The sequence below is a fragment of the Aotus nancymaae genome, unplaced genomic scaffold, assembly GCF_030222135.1.
Source record: "Aotus nancymaae isolate 86718 unplaced genomic scaffold, 86718_ANA_hifiasm-v0.15.2.pri h1tg000069l, whole genome shotgun sequence".
Taxonomy (NCBI): Eukaryota; Metazoa; Chordata; class Mammalia; order Primates; family Aotidae; genus Aotus; species Aotus nancymaae.
Window position 1 is genome coordinate 1924191 of NW_026988484.1, and position 18351 is coordinate 1942541.

At 49.2% G+C, this 18351-nt stretch overlaps 1 protein-coding gene across 6 annotated transcripts in view; it reads left to right on the plus strand.

Annotated features, from left to right (window-relative positions):
• LOC105731396 (zinc finger protein 586) overlaps window positions 1-15126 on the plus strand; it is a 31332-nt gene extending 16206 nt beyond the window's left edge. The window contains exons 4-5 of one of the 6 annotated variants that reach the window (XM_012473105.2): window positions 4014-4104; window positions 14989-15126. In XM_012473105.2, coding sequence (XP_012328528.1) covers window positions 4014-4104; window positions 14989-15027 — 130 coding nt within the window. In that variant the 3' untranslated portion in view covers window positions 15028-15126. Of the gene's footprint in view, window positions 1-4013; window positions 4105-6293; window positions 6787-7574; window positions 10120-14988 lie in introns of those variants that run through there. The other 5 variants (XM_012473102.2, XM_012473103.2, XM_064367395.1 and 2 more) reach the window with 5 other exon arrangements.
• The last annotated feature ends 3225 nt before the right edge of the window (window positions 15127-18351 follow it).

Below are 18351 nucleotides of genomic sequence, written 5' to 3' on the forward strand. Positions count from 1 at the left end.
TGAGACAGAGTTTTGCTCTGTCACCAGGTGCCAGGCTGGAGTGCAGTGGCATGATCTCGGCTCACTGCAACCTCCGTCTCCGGGTTTCAAGCAATTCTCCTGCCTCAGCCTCCCGAGTAGCTGGGACTACAGGCGTGTGCCACCATGCCAGGCTAATTTTTGTATTTTTAGTAGAGACAGGGTTTCACCATGTTAACCAGGATAGTCTCGATCTCTTGATCTCATGATCCGCCCGCCTCAGCCTCCCAAAGTGTTGGAATTACAGGCATGAGCCACCGCGCCCGGACCTTTTTCTTTTTTCTTTAAGGGACGACGTCGCACTGTGTTGCCCAGGCTGGTCTCGATCTTCTGGGCTCAAGCGATCCTCCCACCTCAGCCTCCCGAAGTGCTGGGATTATAGGCGTGAGCCACCATGCCCGGCCTGTGAAGTTTTTAGGAAGACATGTTCTGCTGGTAGGAGGGTCCATTTGATGATGCCTTCCTGGGGCTTTGGGAGGGCCTGGTCTGCTTGTTCACGGAGGAGACGGCAGATGAGGGGAAGTGTTGGGAGGTATTCTCCTAGCTGAGAGTCAGAAGGGGACCTGTTTTGTAAGAGGAAGGGCATCCATACATTAACTCAAATGGGCTGAGGAAGGAGGGTGCTTTTGGGCTGGGTCTGATGTGGGTTCAGGCTGTGGGCAGAAGGGAGGTCCAGGGTTTCTGGACTTCAAAAGTCAGTTTAGTTAACTGAGTTTTAAGGACCCCATTTGACCTTTCGGCTTTTTCTGATGACTGGGGTTGGTATGGGATACGGAGGTGCCACTGGACGCCAAGGGACTGAGAGACTTGTTGGGTGATTTGGGAGATGAAGCGAGGGCCACTGTCTGATTGTATGGAGCACGGGAGGCTGTTAAAAGAATTTGGGAAACTACAGCTGTTTCCGAGGAGATGGGAAAGACTTCGACCCACCCGGAAAAGGTGTTTTATATAAGAGTAAGAAGAAACAGTTCTCTTAACAGTAGGGATGTGGGTAAAGTCTATGGCCAGTCTTCCTCTGGGAGTGTTCCTCTTAGCTGATGTGTAGGGATGGGAGGAAGTGACAGAGCACATACAACAATTTGAGGTTATGTCTTTCAGTCAGGTAAATAGGTGAGGGGAAGAGAAATAAGGGTGAAGAAGTGCGGGGGTACGCACGCACTGATATGGAAGGACCGGTGAAGAGATGTTAGGATTTCTTTGGTTTTTGCTTGGGGGAGGATGAGTTTTTGATCTTTGACTATCCAGTTCCCTTGGCAGGAGACCCTTTGTTGTAGCAGTGACGCTTTTTCAGTGGGTGAATATTGGGTTTGGGTGGTGGGGGTAATGAGGAAGAGAGGGGCGGGGCAGAAAAAAAGGAGGCTTCTTTTTTTTTTTTTTTTTTTTTTTTTGAGACGGAGCTTTGCTCCTGTTACCCAGGCTGGAGTGCAATGGCGCGATCTCGGCTCACCACAACCTCTGCCTCCTGGGTTCAGGCAATTCTCCTGCCTCAGCCTCCTGAGTAGCTGGGATTACAGGCACGCGCCACCATGCCCAGCTAATTTTTTTGTATTTTTAGTAGAGACGGGGTTTCACCATGTTGACCAGGATGGTCTCGATCTCTTGACCTCGTGATCCACCCGTCTCGGCCTCCCAAAGTGCTAGGATTACAGGCTTGAGCCACATCGCCCGGGAAAAGGGAGGCTTCTTTTGCTGCCCCGTCGACCTTTCTGTTTCCTCTGGAGATCTCATCTGACCCTGTTTGGTGTTCTCAAGAGTTTACAGCCCCTGCTTTAGCCGGGAGGTGTGCAGCTGGGAGGAGTTGGTAAATAAGGGGGCCATTAGTGATCGAGGTTTCTTTGGCAGGAAGAAATCCTCTCTCTTGCCAGATGGTGGCATAAGAATGGAGAATGTGATAGGCATATTTGGAGTTAGTAAAAATGTTGACTCATGGGTTCGGGCCCTGGTGAGAGCTCTAAGTTCTGTCTTTTGGGAGGAGGTCCCTGGGGGTAGGGGTTTAGCTTCAATTACTCGGTCAAGGGAGACGACTGCATACGGAGTGATTTTATGGGAGTCAACTGATTTGGAAGAGGAGCCGTCTATAAATAACTGGTCGTCAGGATCGGGGACAGGTTCAGGGGAGATATTAGGGAAATGAGGCTGTAGGTGATCAAGGAGGAGGAATATACTGGAAGTAGAGATGTATGTAGGATTGAGGGGAGCACATCTGGAGAGGTGGAACTCAGCTTTCAAGAAAGCGGGCATGGAGTAGTTGGATACAAGGAGAAAGTGTGCTCAGTGCTGCAGAGAAGAGGAGAGCGTGTAGATTTTGTGGGCTGTGGACTGTGGTGTCTTGACTGAATGTTTTTGTTTTCTAGGGGTAGGGTGGCAGCTACTGCTAGCGCCCTGGGGCAGGTGGGCCACCCTCGGGCGGTGCTGCCTGGTTTCCTTTATTGTTGGCCGAGGACAGCACGGGGGGCCGTTCCATGGTTTCTGGAATGAAGGGCGGAGACATGCCAGGCAAAGACGGAGCAGGAGCTTTAAGTTGGTGGAAGCGAGGGATTATGTTGTGTGAAGGACCGAAAGGGCTTTTAGCTGCTTCATAGACGCGGAGGGCTAGGAGGGCAAAACTGGGAATCCATATTCTGAAGAAGCCTGCTAGTCCTAGGAAAGAGGATTTCTCCCTTAGAGGTGGATGGGGGCAGGCCGTCTATCAGTGCTGCCTATGCTGGGGTCATGGCTCAGGTCCCAGGGGACAGCTGGACTCCTAAGTACGTCACTGTTGGAGTGGAGAGCTGTGCTTTGGAGGGGAAAACCCTATATATCCTTTACTAGCAAGAAAGTTTAGGCTGGGCACGGTGGCTCACGCCTGTAATCCCAGCACTCTGGGAGGCCAAGGCGGGCGGATCACCTAAGGTCGGGAGTTCAAGACCAGCCTGACCAACATGGTGAAACCCCGTCTTTAAAAGAAAAAAAATAAATAAAAAGAAAGTTTAGAAGGGTAATAGTGTGAGTCTGAGAGTCCTGTCATCTGTGTACTGGAGGAGCTGGCTAGGGGAGAGGTCCAGGAAGGTGAGGTCTTGAGCTACAGCTTGCCCAAGGAAATGGGTGCTGTTTGTAAAGCCTTGGGGAGGACTGTCCAAGTAAGTTGTTGTGACTGGAGGGTTTTAGGGTCAGTCCAAGTGAAAGCAAGGAGATCTTGGGAGTCAGAGTGGAGAGGAATGGTAAAAAAGGCATGTTTCAGGTCTATGACAATGTAATGGGTTGTATCTGGAGGGGTGAGGGAATGGAGCGTTTATGGTTTGGGGTTAGGAACTACCGCATGGATGGGAAAGACCACCTGATTGATAGCCCGGAGATCCTAGACTAGCTGATATGAGCCGTCGGCCTTTGTGACAGGGAGTATAGGGGTATTGTATGGAGAATGAGTCGGCCTAAGGTGGCTAAAAATACAAAAATCAGCTGGGCGTGGTGGCAGGTGCCTGGAGTCTCAGCTACTCGCAGGCTGAGGTGGAAGACGCGCTTGAACCTGGGAGATGGGGGCTGCAATGAGCCGAGACTGTGGCACTCTGCACTCCAGCCTGAGCAAGAGTGAGAATCCGTATCAAAAAAAGTGAAACTGAAGAGGGTGAGGTGATGTTACCAGTGTCTTACCAGGCTCTGTCTGGTTGTAGAGTGGACAGGAGACTGTGGGGTTGTGGAAGGAGGAAGATCAAACTGCAGGCTACTCCCACAGTCCAGGTGAGGATGAATGAACTGGAGTTGTGGCTTAGGCAATGTGGCCAGATTCTGGTTTTTTGTTTTTTAAAGGGGCCAACTCGGATTTTTAGAGAGCTTGAGTGAATTCAGGAATCACCCCAGGGTTTTTGGTCTTAGCAGCTGTAGCCATGGGAACTGCATCAACTGAGATGAGTAAGTTGGTATCAGGTGTAATATTCACTGAGGATATCAGGAGGTTCATTTTGGCCATTCTGAGGGGGAAAAAACAAATTGCTTTGCTCTGCTCTCCCCCCCAACAGCAGTCAGCACAGAGTACGTCTGTGCCCAGATGTGTGGACGCTTTTCCTCATACACCAAGTATTTTCTGCGGTGGACATCACATCCCATAGGGTAAGTCTCAGTCCCATGGGACTGTCGCCCACCTCCTTTAAGCCCCAGGATGTTTTTTACCTGTGCTTTTGACTGACTTGCTATAAATCAGCTTCCCATGTCCCCTTTCTCAGCTTCCATTAATTAGCTAGAGCCAGTCACAAAACTTAGACAGACACTTTAATTTTTCACTTTATTTTAAAGAAAATTTATTACAAAGGTTACAGATGAAGAGATGCATAGAGGGAAGGGACCCAGAGCTTTTATGATCTCCCCCAGGGGCACACCACCTCCAGGAACACAATTAGCTATCTGGAAGCTCCCCAAACCCTCTCTTTATGGGCTTTGACGGAGGCTTTATTACATAGCCGTGATTGGTTAAATTATTTGCCAATGCTGGTCAGCTTAACCTTAGCCCCTCTCCCCTTTTGGAGATTGGGGTGCGGGGCTGAACTTTCCAGACCTCGAATCCCAGTGTAGTCTTTCCCCTGACAAGTACCCATCCTGAAGTTATCTAGGGGTTACCAACCATCAGTCAACTCATTACCATTCAAAGAAGTCACTTATAAATTTCAAAGTGTCATGAACTTTAGGAATTCTGTGCCAGGAAAGGAGATGACCATGTATGCATTTCACAAGATCACAGCCATGTTAAGATTCTGAAACGTGTTAGATACTAGTTAGTGGAGTTAGCAAATGGGCAGCTGTAACTCTCCTCCCCCTGGCTACCCCTCTCCCCGGCCCTGCTGTAAGTCTCCTCCTCCTGGCTGCTCCCCTCCTCGGCCAACTCTCCTCTCACTGGCAGCCTCCCCTCCTCGGCCCTCCTATAACTCTCCTCCCCCTGGCGGCCTCCCCTCCCCGGCCCTCCTATAACTCCCCTCCTCCTGGCGGCCTCCCCTCCTCAGCCCTGCTGTAACTCTTCTCCTGGCGGCTTCCCCTCCTCAGCCCTGCTGTAACTCTCCTCCCTGTGGCTGCTCCCCTCCCTGGCCCTGCTGTAACTCTCCTGCTGGCGGCCTCCCCTCCTCGGCCCTGCTGTAACTCTTCTCCTCATGGCGGCCTCCCCTCCTCGGCCAACTCTCCTCCCCCTGGCTGCTCCCCTCCCTGGACCTGGTGTAACTCTCCTCCCGCTGGCGGCCTCCCCTCCTCGACCCTGCTGTAACTCTCCTCCTCCTGGCGGCCTCCCCTCCCCGGCCCTGCTGTAACTCTCCTCCTCCTGGCGGCCTCCCCTCCTCGGCCAACTCTCCTCCCCCTGGCTGCTCCCCTCCCTGGACCTGGTGTAACTCTCCTCCCGCTGGCGGCCTCCCCTCCTCGACCCTGCTGTAACTCTCCTCCTCCTGGTGGCCTCCCCTCCTCGACCCTGCTGTAACTCTCCTCCTCATGGCGGACTCCCCTCCTCGGCCAACTGTCCTCCCGCTGGTGGCCTCCCCTCCTCGGCCCTGCTGTAACTCACCTCCTCCTGGCAGACACCCCTCCTCGGCCCTCCTACAACTCTCCTCCCGCTGGCGGCCTCCCCTCCTCAGCTCTGCTGTAACTCTCCTCCCCATGGCTGCTCCCCTCCTCGGCTCTGCTGTAACTCTCCTCCCCATGGCTGCTCCCCTCCTCGGACCTGCTGTAACTCTCCCCCTCCTGGCGGCCTCCCGTGCTCGGCCCTCCTATGACTCTCCTCCTCCCTGCTGTAACTCTCTTCCTCCTGGCTGCTTTCCTCCTCGGCTCTGCTGTAACTCTCCTCCTCCTGACGGCCTCCCGTGCTCGGCCCTCCTATAACTCTCCCCCTCCTGGCGGCCTCCCCTCCTCGGCCCTGCTGTAACTCTCCTCCCCGTGGCTACTCCCCTCCCTGGCCCTACTGTAACTCTCCTCCTCCTGGCGGCCTCCCATGCTCGGACCTCCTATGACTCTCCTCCTCCCTGCTGTAACTCTCCTCCTCCTGGCTGCTTCCCTCCTCAGCCCTGCTGTAACTCTCCTCCCCATGGCTGCTCCCCTCCCTGGCCCTGCTGTAACTCTCCTCCTCTTGGCTGCTTCCCTCCTCGGACCTGCTGTAACTCTCCTCCCGCTTGCGGACTCCCCTCCTCGGCCAACTCTCCTCCCACTGGCGGCCTCCCCTCCTCGGCTCTGCTGGAACTCTCCTCCCCCTGGCTGCTCCCCTCCTCGGCCCTGCTGTAACTCTTCTCCTCCTTTGGTCTTTGGCCCTTGCCTTACGCCTTTTCACCCAGTTTTTTGCAGAATCAATTACAAGCTTTTACCCGTGGCACATTACAGGGCATGATGGTGTTCCAGGACTACCAACTTGCAAGCCAGCCTCACTCCAGCCAACGTCCCTCTCAATATGAAGCCGCTAAAAACAAATGGCGCCCCTTCTCTCATTATATATATCTATATATATCAGAAGGCTGGAATGGTAGGGTCACAGCAAGGCAAGCCCATAGACCCCCCTAGCCATTCTCCCCGGCTAAGCCGAGCTCATGCCCTGTAAACAGGGCACCTAGGTTCCCGGATGTGGTCGCACCTGGCTCTGAAACCCAGGATGTTGACCCAATTAAACAGAATGTTAGCCCCTAAGAACCAAGATGTGGTTTTCTTAGAAGAGCACCTGGCTACCTGTAAACCCCCTATATAACCCCTATAGTCTGTAAGCCAGGCTGCTGCCTTCACTGCCTGTGGTAACGCAGCTAGCCTGGCAGGTTGAAATAAACTTGCTAAACCTGACCCTGGGTCCGCCTCCCCATCCTTTTAGTCAACCTTACAACAGCTTACAGCTATTACCACTGCTGTCTGTGAAAAGCGCTTAACTTGTGCACAAAACAACCCTAGCCAAGGACCAATCCGGCCCCCAGGAATTCACCCCCTGTGAGAACCTGATTGTAGATTTTACTGAGTTACCCTGTGTAAGAGGTCTTAGATATTTATTGGTCCTTGTATGTACCTATTCTGAGTGAGTGAAGGTTTTCCCCAACTGAAAAGGCCTGAGAAGTAACTGGGTGTTACTAGCACACACATTCACAAGTTTGAGGTGCCTTTGACTATCGGGTCAGATAATGGCCCAGTATTTGCAGCTGAAGTTGGTCAACACCTATCCCAGGTATTAAAAACAAGATGCAAGCTGCATACCGCACACTGTCCCGAGAGTTCAGGAAACGTTGGAAGGATGAACCAAGCAATAGGTAAGAAAACTTCTGTCAAGTAACCTACCTAAAGTGAGATCAGGCTCTACCCATGGTTCTTCTTCAAATCAGATGCACCCAGAAAAAACCTACAAAGTTACGTTTGGAAGGCCTCCCCCTCTCATTACCAAAATTAAAGGAGATCTCAAAGACACAGGAGCGCTAACCTGGAGAAGACAAATGCAGGCCTTAGGTACAGCTGTGAAAGAAGTATGAAGTCCGATGCAGAAAGATTGCCCTTAAGTCTAGCCCAGTCCCCCCATCCCAACCACATTAGGACCCACGTGGGACAGGCCCTTTATCATAATCTTATCTACCCGCACTGCTGTCAAGGTTGATGAAGCTGTTCTCTGGATCCATCACAGCTGGTTAAAGCGAGCCGCTGCCCAGGACGCATGGACCAGCCACCCAGACCCGAGTCAACCCACCAAACTAAGCTTAAGACGAGTGGCAGACAGAGACCAAACCCAGACCAGCCTGACCTCAGACACAACTAATCAATGAAGAATCATCAAGCCCTGCTCTAGTCACATAACCGGAAGCTCACTAGTCAACACACTAGCCGAAGCTTGAGGAATCTCCACCAGATAAATAAATGTGAACTGAGATTTTAAGTCTTACTGTTATTCTAGCAATATTAACTATGTTGTTACCATGTTGTGATTGTTGCAAAGCTTGCTTCCAGGAGAAAGCACTCCTGGCCAGGTCTTAGTCTAAGATGTCGCTTTTCATTTTAATCATGTTAGGCTGTGGCAATCTTAGAAAGGGAGGAAGCTTTGGACGGATGTCCTATGTGCACGCGTACTACACGGGTAGAAACACACAAGTTAAAACCTTATATGTCAAACCCATTATAATGTATGGGAACTCCCCTAGGAACTTGTATATGTAACCAAACTACTTATTCAATCTGTGATCTTGGTGATGATCAGCCCTATATCTGCTGTGACCCCAAACTTCTACCTGGAACTTGGTTCACGCTCCGTCACAGGTCTGGAAAAGGATCTCTTTACAATTCAACCTGAGTACCCTCCTCTGACAAAGGCAGCGTCAAGGCAGCGTGTATCTGTAATATCCGTATTTAGATGCCTGCCAGATAACAAGAACACTCTGTAAAAATAAGTAATAACAGTGGCCCCAATCTGTTATAGCAACCCTCAGCATGGAGTCATGTCAGCACGTTCCTCTTGGGGTTGTTACATTCCTGATTCCAAAGGAAAGCTGACTGTATCCAGTCACACCCCGTACTGGATTAGTGATACTCCGCAGCCTCAGGACATAAACTTCTCCAGAAGCCTCAACAGATCGGTATAACTGTGACAGCTGTGTAACAGGAAGTTCCTATCGCCTCACTGAATTTGTTATTTCAAATCAGAGTTCATCTGATTGAGCAACAGGCACTGAGGTCCCAACTGGATACAGCGATGCAGCCACAGAAAAAGAGATGAATCCTGAACTAAAGAGATTAGGCATTAAATATTCCAGCGTGCAAGCTACTGACAGCATCGTGTTTTTAATATTATCAAAAGGACTCGAGCTCACAAACCACAGCAACGATTTAGGATTTTCAAATCGTTAGGTGAAGATATTAACCAGGTAATCCCTGCCACTAAAATCTGAACAGTTAGCCGAGAATACAGCAGGAAATACAGGAGTTACCTCATGTTACATATGCAGAGGAACTGACATGGGAAACAGGTGGCCTTGGGAGGTGAAACAATTGCTTCCCCATGACAACTACACATTAATTCTCTCCAGCGCAGATGCTCCATAATTAACGCCTACTGGCTCTAATACTTGGCTCTCAACTCCTATCATAGGAGGATACTGCGTAGCTGGCTGGGGTACCAGCTATACACACACACCCTGCAGGTGAATTAGCTTGTTAAGGGCAACAGTACTATAATGAAGCTATAGGAAAAACTATGGCGGAGAGAAAGTAGAAAAGGTAAAAACAGCTCAAGGCCATCTCGTTTTTAACCCGTTTTCTAGGTTCCCTTCTTCAAACCACTCTTAGCATCAACCAGATGCACCAAACATGGCAGGTGCCTGCAGGACTCTATTGGATCTGTGGTCAGCCAGCCTACAGGCGGTTGCCAGAAAAACGGATAAGAGCTTGTGTATTAGGTATTATTAAACTCGCATTCTTCCTGTTACCCTTAAAACAGGGAGAAACATTAGGATATTCATCCTATTTATGATGAGCCTAAACACAGGAACAAATGAGCAGACTTCAAAAAAAAAAAAAAAAAAGGAGGATACACAGATTGGAAAGATACAGATTGGCCTCCAGAGAGAATAATTAACTATCATGGCAGCCACCTGGGCACAAGATGAATCATGGTCATATCGTATTCCCATCTACATGATTAATCATTTCATTAGATTACAAGCAGTATTAGAAATTATAACTAATGAAACATCTAAAGCTTTAGAATTGTTAGCTGTACGATCTACACAGATGAGAAATGAAACTTATCAGAACAGACTGGCATTAGATTATCTTCGGGCTTCAGAAGGAAGAGTCTGGTAAATTTACCTCACTGTTATTTAGAAATTGATGACAACAGGGCCGGGTGCGGTGGCTTACGCCTGTAATCCCAGCACTTTGGGAGGCCGAGGTGGGTGGATCACGAGGTCAAGAGATCGAGACCATCCTGGTCAACATGGTGAAACCCCGTCTCTACTAAAAATACAAAAAATTAGCTGGGCATGGTGGCGCGTGCCTGTAATCCCAACTACTCAGGAGGCTGAGGCAGGAGAATTGCCTGAACCCAGGAGGCGGAGGCTGCAGTGAGCCAAGATCGTGCCATTGCACTCCAGCCTGGGTAACAAGAGCGAAACTTCGTCTCAAAAAAAAAAAAAAAAAAAAAAAATTGATGAACACAGACAGGCAGTTATGGAAATCACTGCCAAAATGAGAATGTTAGGCCCTGTTCTAGTCCAAACCTGCAAAGGTTGGACCCTGGACTCTTTTTAGTGGATGGCTTTCGTCTTTTGGCAGATTCCAGACTCTGATGGGGAGTGTAGTACTTACTTTAGGTGGCTGTCCATTACTGCCTTGTTTATTCTGCTCCTATTTAGGAGCATACAGTCCACTGTCAAGGCGGTGCCCTCCCAAATAATGGCACTAAGTGCCAGCCATTACCCACAGAAGAAAGCTCATCTCAAGAGAAGGTAGAAAATTATCAAACTGACACAGGTCTTCTATAAGGTATTTTTCTTTCCCAGGCCTCCCCTCTTTACCTTCTAAGTGGCTTGTAAAATGCAGCTGTGAGTGTAGAGAAGAGAGACCCAGGCCTTAAACACACTTGAGAAAATAACTTGCTAAGGTGTAATCTGACTCCTACGTAGGCACAGACGGCACAATAAGAGATTCTAAGTCTGACTTCGGACTGGTTTGCTCGTGCTTCTCTAAAGCCCAACGATCGTGCCCCGCAGGTGGATGGCTGGTTAGCCAATGATGGGTAAGAGTCCCTGAAAGATGGGAATGACCTATGACAGGCACAGCCACAGGGAGGCCAACAAAGACAGAGAAAAATTAAGTCAAAGAGCCAGTCTGTTCCACAGAAAACTGACATAGTTAAGACAAAAAAAAGGAAAAGAGCCAGTCTGCTGCCACAAAGACACGTGAGGCCACGAGCAGATACAATGGCAAAGTAACTTCCCAGGCAAACCAATGAAGTGCCTTGTGACAGGCCTTAGGCTCTGTCCTGCTATCCTAGCATCATGTCTATCATAAAGAAGGTGAAAGCCTTCCAGTAACAGTTATTTTTAAAAGAAAGCTTTTGGCCGGGTGCGGTGGCTCACGCCTCTAATCCCAGCACTTTGGGAAGCCGAGGCGGGTGGATCACGAGGTCAAGAGATCGAGACCATCCTGGTCAACATGGGGAAACCCCGTCTCTACTAAAAATACAAAAAAAAAAGTTAGCTGGGCATGGTGGCGCGTGCCTGTAATCCCAGCTACTCAGGAGGCTGAGGCAGGAGAATTGCCTGAACCCAGGAGGCGGAGGTTGCGGTGAGCCGAGATTGCGCCATTGCACTCCAGCCTGGGTAACAAGAGCGAAACTCCGTCTCAAAAAATAAATAAATAAATAAAATAAAATAAAATAAACCTTTTAAAGGGGTAATGTGGAAGCTTCACTATCTCCAGACTCCTGCTTACCTCTGTAATTCCTGTCTAGCAGCAAGATTGACACATGAAAATAACAAAATTGTAAGTTCTCTCAGAATTGTCACGAATTAAATAATTTATGGTGTTTGTTGAAACTCTGGAAAATTGAGAATTTAAAGTAGGAATGTCCTCAGACTAATGGCAAAGGGATCTTACAACGCGGTATCCCTGCCAAAAGGAAAAATGCCAAGAATTTGCGCTCAGTGTAGTGAAGGAAACCACTGGGCTAATCAATTCCGCTCAAAATTCCAACAGAAGGGCACTCCCATGTCAGGAAACAAGAGTGGGGGGGTGGACCCAGCCCCCTCAAACAGTGAGGGCACTTCCCATCCAGACCACAACCCCACTTCAGGGGTGAGTCCTCGGAGGAACATATTCCCTCTCCCCAGGAACATCCAGAAGTGCAGGATTACATCTCCCAGTTAGAGAAAAAGTCACGTTAGTTGGAGAAGGCAGACACACCAAAATTCCCACCAGCTTTTGGGGACCTTTGCCAACGGGATATATAGGATTAATCTGGGGTAAAAGCCGTCCTAACTTACAAGGCATTATCATTGTCCCTGGAGTTACTGACTGATTATGAAGGAGAAATTCAAGTAATTGTCACAGGATCTCTGGGTTTTTGAACCAGAAGAATACATTGCTCGGCTATTGCTTATTCCCTGCAAGTCACACCCTTCTCCAAGAAAGGGGAGACAGGAGAAAATCAAGGATTTGGGAATACAGCTACATGGGAAATTTACCTCTCCCAACCCACAGATTTTAATCGGCCTATGAAAGTTAAAGGAAAGAAATTTGTCGGCTTATGGACACGGGAGCAGGTGTATCAGTAACATCTAAACAAGTGGCCCTCATCTTCTCCTTTACAATTAGTCTCTACATCCTTAGTGGGAATAGGAACAGCTTGTGTTCAGCGGAATACTGAAATTTTACCCGGCCTCAGTCCAGATGGGCAGTCATGTACTTTTCAAACTTATGTTACAAATACAGCTATTAATCTATGAAGCCGAGACATACTTACGCCATGGGACGTGAGACTTAACAATGAGAAAATTGATAGTCTGGGATTTAAAATGTTGAAAAAGATGAGTTATCAGAGCAGAAAAGGCTTAGGAGTCATTGACACTTATACATCCACCACTTTGCCATTAAGCGTGGCTGACTGCCAAACCCGTATGGGTGGATCAGTGGCTCCTATCACAGGGGAAACTGACTCCGCTTCATCAGTTAATATGAGAACAATTTAATGAAGGCCATACAGAAGAGTCAGCACTTGGAATTCACCAGTGTTTGTGATTTAAAAATATCAAGAAAATGGCAACTGCTACATGACTTGACAGCTATGAATTCACAGATTAAACCAATGGGTGCATTGCAACAAGGTTTACTGTCCCCAACAGCCATGCCAAGAGATTGGCCTCTCATAGATACAGCTCTCAGAATTTTTTTTTTTTTTTTTTGAGATGGAATTTCGCTCGTTACCCAGGCTGGAGTGCAATGGCGCAATCTCGGCTCACCGCAACCTCCGCCTCCTGGGTTCAGGCAATTCTCCTGCCTCAGCCTCCTGAGTAGCTGGGATCACAGGCACACACTACCATGCCCAGCTAATTTTTTGTAGTTTTAGTAGAGATGGGGTTCACCAAGTTGACCAGGATGGTCTCGATCTCTTGATATCGTGATCCACCCACTTCGACCTCCCAAAGTGCTGGGATTACAGGCGTGAGCCACCACGCCCGGCTGATCTCAGATTTTTTTATACTATACTATTGCATGAGAAGGACAAGCCTCAATTTGCATTCTCTGTGCCTTCTATTAGTCAGAGAGTCTATCTCTCACTATCAGTGGAAAGTTTTACGCCAAAGCATGCTCAACAGTCCTACATTATGCCAGCATTTTGTAGGAAAAGCATTAAAGTAGTCTCGAAGCATGTTTCCCACCCCTTAAGTCATTCGTTACATGGATGATATATATTTTTTTTTTCTTTTTTTTTGAGACAGAGTCTTGTTCTGTTGCCAGGCGCTAGGCTGGAGTGCAATGGTACAATCTCGGCTCACTGCAATCTCCGCCTCCTGGGTTCAAGCAATTCTCCTGCCTCAGCCTCCCAAGTAGCTGGGATTACAGGTGCTCACCATCACACCTGGCTAATTTATGGATTTTTAGTAGAGGGTTTCACCATGTTGGCCAGGCTGGTCTCGAACTCCTGACCTCGTGATCTGCCCGCCTCAGCCTCCCAAACTGCAGGGATTACAGGCGTCAGCCACCACGCCTGGCCTCCAACAGGACTTTTAGGACAGTTCATAGAGAAAATTATAATGGTAATAGAATCACTTTTTCTATCCAATCAGATAGTAAAATCCTTGCAAGCTTACCTTTCTTTAATCACACAACTTAAAACAACAGCCAAACATAGATCAAAAATGCTTACAGGATTTGACCCTGATTAAAGGTGTCATCTGGGATTCCAAACAGCAGGCAGTGGCCTGGGAACTGTGGAGTGCATGGCAAATCGCCCTCACAGATTTTGTAGGAGTTACAGATAACCATTACCTTTCAGATAAGATTTTGCCATTTTACAACGTTCATCCTGAAATCCTCCCTGTGATTACTCATCACAAGCCTATTCCAGGTCGACAGACTTATTTTACTGATGGCTCTTCTAAAGGCCATGAAGCTATTTATGGACCTAAACATACTCAAACAATCAAGACCCCTGGAGTTTCAGCTCTACGTTCAGAATGACTGGCAGGTATTCAGGTTCGGCAGCTCACAGCATTATCCCCTATTGATACTGTCTCCCGATTCGGCCTACGTTGTAAATGTAGCCAGTCGCATTGAGATTGCCACTATTAAAAGCTCCGTAGAACCAGAACGGCTTAACTTACTTCTTAAGACATCAACAAGTTACTCATTCTCATGCTGCTCCTTTTCGTATTTCTGATATCCTATCACACACAACTTCCTGGGCCATTACCTCTAGGCAATGAGAAAGCAGATAAGCTAATTGGTTCTTTATTTCAACAGGTCCAAGATTCTCATGCATTATTACATCAAAACACCTCTGTTTCATCTATCTCACAACCAGGCTTGAGCCATTGTGCAAGCCTGTCCCACCTGCCAACATATCCCTGGTGTTCCACCCGTAGAAGGATGTAACCCGCGAGGCTTAGCTCCAAATGCAGTTTGACAGATGGACGCTACACATACAGCAGGCTTCTTCGGCAAGCTCAGCTATGGTCATGTAACTGTAGATATCTCATGCTACATGCTACATGTCAAACAGTCTCGAGAAACAGCTGGTCATGTCTGATGACACTGTCATCAACTGCCCATATGGGGGTCCCTAAGCAATTCAAAACTGACACTGGACCCGCTTATGTCAAGTCATGCTTTTCAAAACTTTTTACAATTGTGGGCAATCAAACACAAAACAGGAATTCGATACAATCCCGAAGACAAGGGATTACTGAGCAGACACATCAAACACTAAGATGAATACTGAAACAGCAAAAAGGGGGAACAGGAGACCAATCACCACCTCAAACCCAACTACATGTAGCCTTGTTTACTTCACAGGTGGGAAGACTCCAGGAGAAAGACACTGGCAAGGGCTAGAGGAAGAGAGGCAAGCTTATCCGAAAGCGTTATGGAACTCCCTGAGAAAGGACAGTGCAAAGGCCCGGCAGATTTGCTGACTCGGGGAAGGGGGTGTGCTTGTATTTTCTGGAGATGGACAAACCGTGCAGGTGCCCTCCAAATATGTGTGACCATGGAACAGGACACTGGAGGGACCCATGGTGGCCAACTGTGGGCCCAGTCCCTCCAGCATGAGCCATTAGCCAACCGGATCTGAATGCGAAGATGGAACAAGGGCCAACCAGAGTCACGATCACAACCGAACCCGTAACATGGGAACAGATCAAGGAAATCATGTAGGAGGCTGAGCAACTGCTGGAGCGCCAGGGTCAGGGAAAAACCCCGACTCCATGTTGGCTGCGGTGTCCTATGCGGTGTGTGTCCCCTGGAGCGCCAGGGTCAGGGAAAAACCCCGACTCCATGTTGGCCGCGGTGTCCTATGCGGTGTGTGTCCCCTTTGTAGAGGCAAAAACGTTGGACATACGTTCTGTTCCCAACCCTCCAGCAGTGCAGCTGGTACTCTGCAGTGACACTCCTCCTGAATGTATCATGATCAGGAAGCGTGGGCTGCGGGACCCGTGACTGCCCCGGACACAGAACAGCTAAACTCTCATTTATGAAACGTAGCATCTGGGTCAGAACACTATTGAATAATAGTAATTCTGTTCAAGGTACTTTAATATCACCTTCATTAGAAACATCACCACTCAATTGACGGTCTGTGTTTTCAATCCTCATGTTTTTTTCTCACAGCTAAAAAAGGTCAGCTCCAGGTAAATATCACCCAACTGACTTCTGTCTCTTGTCAATTTTATTATTGCCTTAATCATAGCACTATATGAAAACAGAACATATTCACCCTGATAATTCACAGTCGTATTCCTGGATTATCGATTCCTGTCAATTTTTCTGAACCATGGGCTGCTACGCTCACTTTACATTTCGCGAACCTTCTTACCAGCTCACTTGTCGTGCTCGTAGAGCCTTAGGCATGAGAATTTTTGCTACAGTCTCCCTGGTCACACTGATAACTGTAAGGCTGGCTGCGTCGTGGAGAGTTCAGACACGCCTCCTCCCCCTGCCGGGAGCCCGGGGAAAAAAGCCCCATCAGGACTTACCTGATACCATACAGGCCCCACTCCCTTCCATCCGGGTCCCACTCCCCTCCATTTTGTCCCACCCACCTTGGCCACAGCCAATTGGATGCCTCCACTCCCTATAAAACCCCGTGCCTGAGAGGAGTCCGGGCGACTTCTCCGGCCCTTCCTGTCCGGACCGCAGAACCTCGTCCGGGAGCCTGAATAAATTCCCTTGCATTGGATTATTTTCGTGCTGGCCTCAGTTTCTCTGTTTCGTCTTCGGCAAAAACAGACCTTACAGATGGCGAGCCAGCCAGGAGGGAGTTGTAAGACCCCTCCCTGGGGAAACTGACTCCTCCGCGCAGAGCCGGACCGGGAAGCTGCCGTTTGTTTCACCACAAGGTAAGACTTCTGGTACCCACTACCTCACCTGCTGCTTTCAGGGAGTCCCTGTCAGGAAACCGCTGCACAGCATCAGGGATTCCCACTGCCGCGGGGTCCGTGACCCCCGGCGTCCCTGCTGCGGGGTCCGTGACCCCCAGCTTCCCTCCCCACGGGTCCGTGACCCCGGCATCCCGCCGCAAGTCTGTGGCTCCGGCTTCCCTCCCTTCCTTCCCCACGGGTCCGTGACCCCAGGAGGCCTCCCACCGCGAGTCCGTGAGGACTCCGGCTTCCTTCCCCACGAGTCCGTGACTCCAGTTTAGGACCTGAGTGTAAGAGGAGACGTCCCTACACTTTTGTTCTCTCCCCGTGAGGGGTATATTTAGGGTCAGGAATTTGAGGGAGACATCCCCACTTTCCTGAACCCTCACCAGCAACCGAGGTGTGGGTACTCAGAAGCCCTGTTTAAGCAGCCCTGCCTCACGGCAGAGCCAAACCCCCGGCTCATACCAAATTTGTTGTTGTAAGTTAGCCCATTTGGCATAAAAGGCTCCCGTTTTCTAAAAAACTGTATTTTCGGCCTTTTTCTTTTTCTGTCTCTCTTAGCTTTCTCTCTTTCTCCCTTTCAAAATGGTGGCTGTACTATGCCCTTAAGATGGTGGCCACTTTACACTTTTAATCCTATCCTGTGCCATGCCCTTAAGATGGTGGCCGCTTTACACTTTTAATCCTATCCTATGCCACGCCCTTAAGATGGTGGCCACTTTACACTTTTAATCCTATCCTATGCCACGCCCTTAAGATGGTGGCCGCTTTACACTTTTAATCCTATCCTATGCCACGCCCTTAAGATGGTGGCCACTTTACACTTTTAATCCTATCCTGTGCCACGCCCTTAAGATGGTGGCCACTTTACACTTTTAATCCTATCCTATGCCACGCCCTTAAGATGGTGGCCGCTTTACACTTTTAATCCTATCCTATGCCACGCCCTTAAGATGGTGGCCACTTTACACTTTTAATCCTATCCTGTGCCACGCCCTTAAGATGGTGGCCACTTTACACTTTTAATCCTATCCTGTGCCTCGCCCTTAAAATGGTGGCCGCCTTACACTTTTAGTCCTATTCTGTGCCTCAACCTTAAGATGGTGGCTGCTTTACACTTTTAATCCTATCCTTCTTTCTGCCTAATTCCAATGCAAGTGAGTGAGTGAGTTTATGTGTAGTCCCACAGCGTAACAGCTGCGGGGCTTGAGTGGGCCTCAACCCGCGGTTCCACATGGACGTGGCCAGGAAAGCATCAGCCTGGCCTCCCATCTGGGGGGGCACCCACCCTTTGTTTGTCAGTCTTGCATGTAGTACTGTGTTTATTGTAGCCATGTGGCACATAGCCCTGGCCATGTCTTTTCTTGGTTTTTGCCTAATTATGATTATTATAAACGTGCAGGCTTTCTGGTATCTTCGTTCCCAACCCAACCTCTGTTCCTCTTTCACCACCACCAAGGTACTTCCAGCCAAAGAAACCTCCTCTCTGCCCTTAGCCCCTCCACCTTCCTCTTCTTTTTCTGACCCTAATGCGCCTGAGGAGCTCTCCTTTCCACTGGCCCGACCCAATGATCCTCCACCTTATGATAAACCTCAAACCCCTTCAGCTCCTCCACCTCCTGATTACAACCTGGCCTCACCTGTTAGTGCTCACACCCACTCACACGGTGCTCCCAACGACAAGGCCTCCCTCCTTTGCCCCCTCCGTGAGGTGGCCGGAGCAGAGGGCATTGTCCGAGTGCATGTTCCCTTCTCCCTCTCTGACCTATCGGCCATTGAGAAACGCCTAGGTTCTTTT